General features: G+C 48.3%; 1 protein-coding gene across 1 annotated transcript in view; it reads left to right on the top strand.

Moving 5' to 3' along the window:
• Positions 1–4,315: 4,315 nt before the first annotated feature.
• LOC121870336 (dual specificity protein phosphatase CDC14A-like) overlaps positions 4,316–10,534 on the top strand; it is a 51,492-nt gene continuing 45,273 nt past the window's right edge. The window contains exons 1-2 of the mRNA XM_042372118.1: positions 4,316–4,348; positions 4,844–4,981. Coding sequence (XP_042228052.1) covers positions 4,316–4,348; positions 4,844–4,981 — 171 coding nt within the window. The remainder of the gene's footprint in view (positions 4,349–4,843; positions 4,982–10,534) is intronic.

The following is a 10,534-nucleotide window of genomic DNA, read 5'->3' as shown; positions in this document are numbered from 1 at the left end:
ATTTCCCGTAAACCATAAAATAATATTAATCGACTCTCTTTACTCAGCCACAACCATTGGTGTGTAGTAGTAGTAGAGTGTTGAGCGGTGGGCGTATTGGTGGTCAGGAGGCAGACCAGTTATAACCTGCCAACCAAGACCTGGGGATTGTGTCCCCCTTCACACACACACACACACACACACACACACTAGGGGTGAGTGATGCTATGTGAATTATCGGGAAATCCCTTTTGTCTCGTCCTTGTGTTACCAAATACTCGTAATATAATTCACCAGAACACCTCGCTCATCTGCTCACACCACAAGCCTATCCTGGATCATTTGGGGTAGGTCATGTGTCGGGCGTTATGGTGGAGGGCGGATGCCACCACCCTCTTAGCCGTTAGGTCACTGACCTACATCGATTCTTTCTCCTGGTCGACCCACTCTGACCCTCCCCACTCTCCACGGCCCATCACCCCCCTCTCCACTGACCTTCACCACCCTCTCCACGGACCGTCACTCCCCTCTCCGCGGACCTTCACCCCCCTTCTCCACGGACCCTCACGCCCCTCTCCACAGATCCCCACCCCCTCTCAACTGACCCTCACGCCCCTCTCCACCCCCCACCCCTGTCTTCACGAGGCCCCACCCCGTCTCCTGCACATACACACACACACACACACACACACACACACACACACACACACACACACACACACACACACACTGATGGCATGTGCACCTCTTTGTCTGCCTCGTCCTCTTCACTGCCTACCTGAAGGGGCAATATTGATTAGAGCCTGCCTGTTCCTCCCTCCCCTGCCTCAGTACATATTGTAGGTCCGTTTTTTAACTGACCCTCCCTCCCACCCACCTTCAGGTCAAAGATTCTTACGTGCTCTCGCTCCCTCACTTTACAGGTCCATGCATCCCTCTTCCCTCAACACTTACATTTGTTCCTCACAACCCCCCACACAGACTCTTAATGTCTCCTCTCCGATGGTTCTCGTCACTTTCATGTTTCTGCTCTTTGGACGCTTTTGTTCTTTTAAGTCGTCACCGTCCCAGACCTGCAGTATAAGGCTGGGTTGGATGTTTAAGTGAAATTTACTTCAAATCTACTTTTGGGCTTCAGCAGAGACCCATCCACCTCTGCTGCCAACCTTTAATAAACTGTTTACCTTGGTATGGAACTCTTGATCCCCTCTTTTATTCCTGTAAATAAACCTCTGGTTCAACTTTTCCTGTCGGAGGACAGGTGAACTCATTAAGCCTCCGGCAGTTACAAGAAACACGTAAATCTAAAATTTGTAACTTTAATCACAGTATTTTGCTGCAGAGAACCATGCTAGACACCATATAAAAAATAAGAAAATCATCTCAAAGCAATTATATTCTTTGAACCAAAACACGACCCTTTCACTCTGAGTCTTCACTGTTGATCATTGTTTGTGGTCACCAGCCAAGATCTTTTATAACACCCGAGATCTACCCGTCATCCCTCCTAACCCCATAATTTCCCCTGACAGACAGTGTGGATACAGCACACATTCTTCCTCCCTCTGTACTTGGTTCATTGTATGCTCCTCCCTCCCTCCCCCCTTGCCTGTCAGAATTCAAATAAAGTTGACCGGGAAGTTTTATCAGAGGCGGGGTTCGACCCTGCGTGCACGAACCCTGGGGTTCGGACGCAGAACTTGCAAGGTCAACCAGCGCACCTGCCGTTTGTCTCGATAACTAAATGGAACAACGTCCCCACCTGCTGGTCAACAAGTGGAATAAAAAAAGGAGGTTAAATCTCTGAACGGGACCTGGCTGTTTTGATCAGGAGTCGGCTACCAGCAACAGGGGGGGACTTGGCGGCTGGTATTCCTTCCACACTGTTTAGGTCCCTGGGTACTTGTTCACCCTCCCACACTTAGCTCCCCACCTGCCCTGCCCTACCCTTCCCTATTACAGTCCGTATGTGGCTCCATCATAAAGCTTATTAGCGCATTATCAGGTGCAACCACACACACATTTCCTAGGTTTCTTTATGAACATTAGTATACCACCTTTTTATATTTGTGTGTGTGTTGTTGTTTACGCACATACAGAGAAAAATCATTTACTTTTAATAACCACTTGTCCTAAAGTTACGACAATTACGCTCTGTAATTATCGCAACAAGATGTACTCTACTCTTCCCAGTTCGGGGGGAAATTGGAGTGAGAATCCTAACACAGCACAACACACCACAGTCCCCATACCAAGGCGGTCGAGTAGCAGCCTGTCAGACCAGTCACACTTGGAGAATTAGATAGAGAAAAGTAGAACAGACTTTGGCATGCAAGGTGTAAGGTCCCCGAGGCGCCACACAGTCTCCCGTAAGCCACCAGACCCTGACCCTCGTCTCTGGGGTTGGATCGTAGTTTTCAAAAACTCGTTATGATAATTTTCTCTACTGTCTGGGGGTTAGAGAATATAATATCTATTGACAGTAAATCCTTGGGTGTAGTACCACGTAATTTCAAATGTGTCTTAGCTAACGTGAGCCATTTATATGCAGTCTCACGGAATGTTAATATACGAGTGTTCGTGGTGACGGTCCAAATAGTGATGACAATGATGGTGGTGTCAGGGTTGTGATGTATAATGGTTGCATCATTGACCAAATAACCAAGCTGTTCTAGATTCCAATGTCCCCTGTAGTAACAGCTATCCGGTTTAGTAGTTCATCATGTGACCATACGTATATTATTAGTATAGTATTGTTGCTCTATTTTATGAGAAGGAAACCGAATCTAATATTACGTCTTGATGGAGCAGTGGGTCAATTTTCTTCTCTGAGGTGTGGTAAGACGGTAGAAAACAACTTGCTGACCTAGGCGCCACGTACCCGATGGTGGTGGTGGTTATAGTATCCTGGTGGCGATGGTGGCAGTGGTGGTAGGGGTTATAGTATCCTGCTGGTGATGGTGGCAGTGGTGGTAGGGGTTATAGTATCCTGCTGGTGATGGTGGCAGTGGTGGTAGGGGTTATAGTATCCTGCTGGTGAGGCAGTCTGCTGTGATGGTGGCAGTGTGGTAGGGGTATAGTATCCTGCTGGTATGGTGGCGTGGTGGTATATATCCTGCTGGTAGGTGGTGGTGGTAGGGGTTATAGTATCCTGCTGGTGATGGTGGCAGTGGTGGTAGGGGTTACAGTATCCTGCTGGTGATGGTGGCAGTGGTGGTAGGGGTTATAGTATCCTGCTGGTAATGGTGGCAGTGGTGGTAGGGGTTATAGTATCCTGCTGGTGATGGTGGCAGTGGTGGTAGGGGTTATAGTATCCTGCTGGTGATGGTGGCAGTGGTGGTAGGGGTTATAGTATCCTGCTGTGGTGGTGGTAGGGTTATAGTATCCTGCTGGTGATGGTGGCAGGGTGTAGGAGTATCCTGCTGGTGATGGTGGCAGGGTAGGAGTATCCTGCTGGTGATGGTGGCAGGTGGTGGTAGGGTTATAGTATCCTGCTGGTATGTGGCAGGGTGGTGGTAGGGGTTATAGTATCCTGCTGTTGGTGATGGCAGTGGTGGTAGGGGTTATAGTATCCTGCTGGTGATGGTGGCAGTGGTGGTAGGGGTTATAGTATCCTGCTGGTGATGGTGGCAGTGGTGGTAGGGGTTATAGTATCCTGCTGGTGATGGTGGCAGTATATGATGTTAGCCGCTTGGTGCTGGTGGTGGTGGAAGCGGCAGTTTTGGTGATGGTAGCTGGTGGTTTGGCCATTGGTTATGGTAATGTTATCGATGTTGAAGGACGTTTATAAATGGTTATGGTAGTGGAGTGGTGTTGGTGGTATGGGATGGGTATTGGTGGCGGCGACAGCGACCAGGTGTATCATAACCATGATCAAGTTTTTGTGTAAGGGGTGAGCCGGACCGGGTACATGACGGTGGCACCAAGGTTACTCTCTCTCTCTCTCTCTCTCTCTCTCTCTCTCTCTCTCTCTCTCTCTCTCTCTCTCGTGTTTGAACTCCTTGATGCTCTTCACCTCAGAGTTTCTCTCACCGACGGTAGTAATAAAAATTTATCTCACCGTGTAAAGACAGTAGTGTGAAAAGACAGGTAATGTTGGAGCGATGGCCGGCGCGGGCAGGTGGTATATACAGTGTCCGCCCCTCCATCAGCGCTCGTTGGAATCCTGTGTAAGCGGCTTCATGCCCCCCCAGTCATGTTTCTTTACCTTTAAAGGGCACCAGCCAAAGAAGCGGCCTGGCAACTTGTTCACTGTAATTTTCCTGTCTAGCAGATTTATGACCGGATGTCATAATTAACATTGGACTTCAATTTACCTGTATAAAGTGTAGTTACCATGGAGGAAAGGGACCCGGAGCCAGGGAGTCCCGTACAGCCAGGGGAGAGGGGCACTTGTGGTTGTATGAGAGATTTTATGCTTGGTGTTAGAGCACAGAGGAGAACCAGCAGTGTTCTTCTTGTGCTGCTTTCTACCTTATGTCAGTTAGTGTAGGACTTGAGTAACAAATTCGCCCACGTTGCCAGAAGACTTTACTGTCCTGTCCTGAATGTGTGTGTCGGCCGTTGACTAGTGTGCAGCGGGTCAGGGGAGCCAAACTTAAGTGATGTGTAGGAGGGTGTCGGTGATGTGAGTAAGGGGTAGGAGGATGCGACACCACCCGTGACTGATGGTGGGCGTGATGGTGGATGGAGGAGGAGGAGGAGGTGCGCCATGACCCACATGGTGAACCCCTCTGGCCTGGCCTCCAGTTGTGGTGTTTTGACCTGCAGCTAACACACACACACACACACACACGCACATCGTTTTCATGTGTAGAGTAGTATGTAGTATATTTTAGGGTGACATCTAATTGTGTTCCCACAGCAGTACACGAATGGTCATGGTAAATTCATTTCATCTTTCTTTCAGTCTCTGTCGCTGGCGAAGAAAAAAATCGTGCACTACACGACGCTGGACCCACAGAAGAGAGCCAACGCCGCCTTCCTCATCGCTTCTTATTCTGTGAGTATCTCTTGTTGGTTAGTCACTATTGTCACAAGCTGCTGTTTGTGTAGTCATTTTACATAAGGAAGATTTGGTGTGCGTTGCCTCTCATAATGTTGGAGTGATTACCATACTCTCTCTCTCTCTCTCTCTCTCTCTCTCTCTCTCAATAGAGTTAATAGAGTCAATCACCCAACTACTTACGGTAATCTTGGCATAATATCTACTTAAATCACCCTTGAGGCCGCCATCCTGTAACATAATCAAAGTGTTGCCAGTTTGATATAGTTCGTCACACCTCCTGATAAGGGGAAGATTTATTATACGAATCCGTGTAAAAAATACTTGACCCTGTAAAACACACACACTACTACTACTTTGCTGTCACTCAGAATCGAGTATGACAATCATCCAGCTGTGATGCAATGATATGAGTTATTAGGGATGTCACATTCATTGGTGAGTTTGGAGGTGACTAAAGAAGCCGATACGGGACCGGCAGAGTCGCTCACAGATGTTGCACTTGTGGAGGTCTACATCGAGTGTGGGAGGGGCGGCGGTAGAGTCTTTCCGGCGTTGGCGCTTCTCTGCCTCAGTTTGCAGTTGGGCTAAATCAAAAATATTGGCAGCTTGTGTGGTGCTCCTTCAAGTGTTACGATGTGGAGTTATTGTCTCCCAGGTGAGGGGGTCGATTTGGCACTTTTTCAGGTTTGTCTTAAGACTATCTTTATACCTTTTCAGCTGCCCACCAGCGTTACGTTTACAATTTGTTAGGTGACTGTAAAGTAGTTGCTTTGGCAGTTTACTGTCGTCCATGCGGGTAACATCGTCAGTCCAGCTTGGTTGTTCATGGATAATGGTAGCCTCGATGTTCCTACAGTTTGTATCAGCAAAAATACTGGCATTTTTTCTCTTGTCTTCCCAGCTAACTCGGAGGATGGAACGTAGACTAAGGTGGTGAAAGTTTTCAAGTGCCTTGAGGTGCCTCCTGTATGTGACCCATGTCTCGCTGCCATATAGCAGGATGGGGAGGGTCATTCCTTGATATACATGTAACTTTGTAGATAATTTCAGTTCCCTACAGCTGAAGACATGGTTTTGGAGTCTGCCAAAGGCTTGAGATTCACATCTGATCCGATGCTGAATCTCTTCTTCGATGTCCGTGGTGGTGGACAGGTGAGATCCGAGATACCGAAAGTGGGTAACATTAGAGAGGGTAGTACCATTAAGATGGATGGATGGTGGAGGTGTGTCTGAACCAGGGTCAGGTTGAAAGAGAATCTGAATCTTTCGTACATTCATCTCAAGGCCGAAGTGTGCATATGCATCTGCGTAGGTGTTCAGGTTCTCCTGTAGGTCGTGTTCGGTGTGACCAACAAGGGTGAGGTCGTCTGCTTACTGAAGTTCAGTAATGGAAGCTGCCGACACATTTGTTCTTGCCTTGAGTCGTCTTATGTTGAAAAGACCCTTCATTCGGTACCCTATGTCCACCCCGCCGGCAAAATTTGCGCTGGCACAAGTAAGGAAGGCAGCCAAGAAAATAGAAAAGAGAGTTGGTGCCAGTACACACGCTTGTTTAACCTCCGTTTGGATGGGGAACAACTCAGACTGGGTGCCATTGTGCAGGACACTGCCGTTCATACCATCCTGGAGTTGCCTCACAGTGGCGATGGATTTTGGGGGGCAGCCAAACGGCTGAGGGTCCACCAGAGGGCTTCCTTGTTGACCAAGTCTAAGGCCTTGGTTAGGTCAATGAAAACCATGCACAGGTCATGACGCTGTTCTCTGCACTTTTATTTATCTGGCGGGCAGCACAGATCATGTCAGTGATGCCACGTGGTGGTCTAAAGTCTTATTGAGATTCTGAGAGGAAGTTTTCCGCTTCAAGAAGAAATTTGTTAAGGAAGTCTCGGGCGATAATCTTGCCAGCTATGGACAGCAGTGAGATCCCGCGGTAGTTGCCAGTCTGACCGGTCCCCCTTGTTCTTATAAGATCTTGGGGGATTTCCTCCTTTTCTCATATATTCTCCAGGAGAGAGTGGAGACGGCTGGTAAACAGAGGTCCCCCTGCTTTATACACCTCGGCTGGGATTCCATCAGGTCCTGAAGCTTTTTATTTTTCATTTGTTTGATGGCAGTGGCTATCTCATCGAGGGATGGAGGAGTGTTTCGGTTGAGCAGTGAATGGTAGTGATCTTTCCAACGCTGAAGGAGGCCTTTATCGTCTTTAATTGTGGAGTTACCATCGGATGAACTGAGAGGGGCTGCGCTACGAGTGATTGGCCTATAAAATGCTTTGCTGGAATTAAAAAATTCACGCATCTTGTGCTTATCTGCAAATTTTTGTGTTTCACATGCTTTATTTTTAAACCAGTCGTTCTTTAGATTGCGAAGTTCCCTCTGGGCTGCAGCTTTCTTCCTGCGGAAGGTATCAGCTTTGGTCCGAGACTGAGGGTTGTTATGCCACTCAGTTAAAGCAGCACGTTTGTCGTCAACAAGTACATTGACTGCTGGGTTGGGTTAGGTTAGGTTAGGTCTCTCTGCAGGTTTTTGTCATGACAGTGTTGAGAATATCCCATTTGGCACTGGGATTTGGGATGTTTGTTGTTGGGTTCTTTATCAGCCCACATTCGAGCTGCTCTCTGAAAGCATGTGCTAATGCTGGATCCTCCAGATGCTTAGTGTTAAAACCTCTTCTGGAGGCTTGCTGCTTCGCCATTTTGGGGCGACATGAAGTGAAAGCTTGGCTCTGAAGAGCCAATGATCAGTGTCGTAGTGGTCTGAGCCACGCATGGCGCGGATGATGAGGACATCTCGGCGATCTCTTTCTCTAACAGTGATGTAGTCAATGAGATGCCAGTGTTTGGATCGTGGGTGTTGTCACGAACCCTTGAACTTGTTGGCCTGCCTAAAAAAGGTGTTGGTGATTGTGAGGTTGTGTGCAGCACACTTGCTGAAGAGGATTAGGCCATTGGGATTACACTTGCTTAGTCCATTTCTCCCTATGGTTCCCTGCCAAATGTCAGCATCTCTGCCAACTCTGGCATTGAAGTACCAAGGAGCACATCCTTATCTTCTCTGGGGATAGAGGTTAGCACTCAGTCAAGTTCGGCATAAAAGGCCTCCTTGATGTCATCCTCTGCATCCAGTGTTGGGACGTATGCACTGATGAAAAAATCATCACGTGAGTGATTCAGTGGGACTCAGAGCGTCATCAGGCACTCGTTGATCCCAATAGGCATTTCAGTTAGCCTTTGTAGGATGCGTTGGTGGATGGCAAAACCAACTCCATAAATGCAGTTTCTCTCTGCAGCAGGCTTACCTTTCCAGAAGAAGGTATAACCAGACCCCAGTTCTGTGAGTTGACCCTCGACTGGGAGCCGGGACTCACTAATGGCTGCTATGTCGGTGTTATACCTTGTCAGCTCTTTTGCCACAAGGGCAATTGACGCTCATTTGTGCCAGTATCCAGAAGGGTCCTGACATTCCATGCAGAGATCATAAGAGGTTGTATAGTTTGTTTTACACACACACACACACACACACACACACACTACGCCCCGCATAAAAAGACTTATTGAGCAGCGCAACAAGGCATACTACACCAACAACCGCCTGTACAAAAGTCTACGTAACCAGGTCATCGGGGAAATCAAGTCTGCCAAGAAGACTTATTATCCCAGGAAAGTGCACGGCCTCAAGGAAGTCGGCATCTGTCAGTGGTACTCCAAGGTAAAAGATCTCTGTGGTCTCAGCCGTCAGTCTCCCACACTTCCTTTCATCTCACATTTACCTAGTGAGGAGGCAGCTGAGATAATTAATAACCATTTTGCTACCATATGTCATACCTTACCCAGACTTGACCTCACTCTCCTCCCAGCTTACTTACCTTCCCCCTCCCCCCCTCCCAGTGTTCAACCATATGAAATCGCCAACAAACTCCTGAAATTTAAATCCAAATGCTCCACGGCCCCAATTGACCTCCCAATCAAAATATACAAGGAGTTTGCAGTCGAACTTGCCACCCCCCTCTGTTCTATTATTAATGCATCCCTCAGACAAAGCAAATGCCCTAATGAATGGAAAACCGCATTTGTCACCCCCATCCCCAAGGTCACCACCCCACAGTCCCCTAACGACCTCAGGCCAGTTGCCATTACCCCCATACCCAGTCTACTTTGTGAGGACTTTGTTTTTGAGTGGGCATTTGCCAGTATCTATCAGTCAATTGATCCACAGCAATTTGGCAATATGAGGACCTCCTCTACATCACACTGCTTGGTGAGCTTTCTGGATTTTCTGCACAAAAACTTGCAGAAACGTAAGACATCACTGGCCGTTGCCCTTGTGGACTTCAGGAAGGCCTTTGACCTTGTTGATCACTGCACTGTTATCAACATGGCTATTGCACTAGGGCTGCTCACCAACCTGGTCTCATGGCTCACTGATTTCTTGAGTGGACGTCGCCAGGCAGTGAGGTATCAGGGCTTGGTCTCCACATCCCAACACCTCACCTGCGGTGTTCCCCAGGGGACCAAGATGGGACCACTGTGCTTCCTCATCCTGATCAACGACGCTCTATCGGACACTCCTCACAGGTGGAAGTACGTGGATGACTGCACTGTGGGGGCTTCAGTGGACAACATCGCACCAGATTACTCATCGCTACAAGGCACCCAGGACAGGCTACAGTCATGGGCTACGGAGAACAAGGTCACCATCAACCACACCAAAACCGTAGTCATGCACATCAATACCGCCACCACTCCAGTGCAAGCCTCAGCAGTCACAGTGGGTGCCCATCCTCTCCAGCTGGTGCAGTCTGTCAAACTCCTGTGTGTAACTATAGACAACAAACTTGACTGGAAGGCCCATGTAAATAACACAGTCAAGGCAGCCTCGTACCATCTCTACATGCTACGACGACTTAGGTCACTTGGGACACCCACGCCAGAGCTGAGGACCATCTACAACATCTTTATTCTCCCCAAACTAACGTATGCGCCACCAGCCTGGTCGTCTTCTCTCAACTCCACCCAACAACGTCGGCAAGAGAAGGTACAGAAAAGGGCCTGCAGAATCATGCTCGGCGCAGAATACTCCGGCTACACCAACGCTCTCTCAACCCTGGAAATGCCATCCCTCAGTGACCTCCACCACCAAGCACTGGAAAGGTTTGGCAGTGGACTACTGCACCACCCTCGTCATCGCCACCTCCTGCCACCTGCAACCCCCCACCCAACTCGCGCAGTCCGCCACTACAACAAAATTCAGCCCATAAGAGCCCGCACCGATAGATATAAGAACAGCACCATCCCATCTATTGTTAAAATAATAAACAACTCCTGATTTATGTATTGTACAGCCCTGTAAATGTATTCAATGCATATTATATCATTATGTCTAAATAAAATGTAAGTCTGTATATTTTCAGCCACCGGCTGCAACTCTATTAATAAACCGTAGTAGGTAGTAGGGAGCTACCAAACAGGGAGTTACTACCGCCTGGGAAGATATTCCCCTTAAAAAAAATCCTTGACCACCGGAGGGTCAATACCTATCAGGCACTGC

The sequence above is a fragment of the Homarus americanus genome, unplaced genomic scaffold (assembly GCF_018991925.1).
Source record: "Homarus americanus isolate GMGI-L3 unplaced genomic scaffold, GMGI_Hamer_2.0 scaffold40856, whole genome shotgun sequence".
Lineage (NCBI taxonomy): Eukaryota > Metazoa > Arthropoda > Malacostraca > Decapoda > Nephropidae > Homarus > Homarus americanus.
The sequence above is the reverse complement of the archived record's forward strand: the minus strand, read 5'-3'. Positions and strand labels throughout refer to the sequence as shown.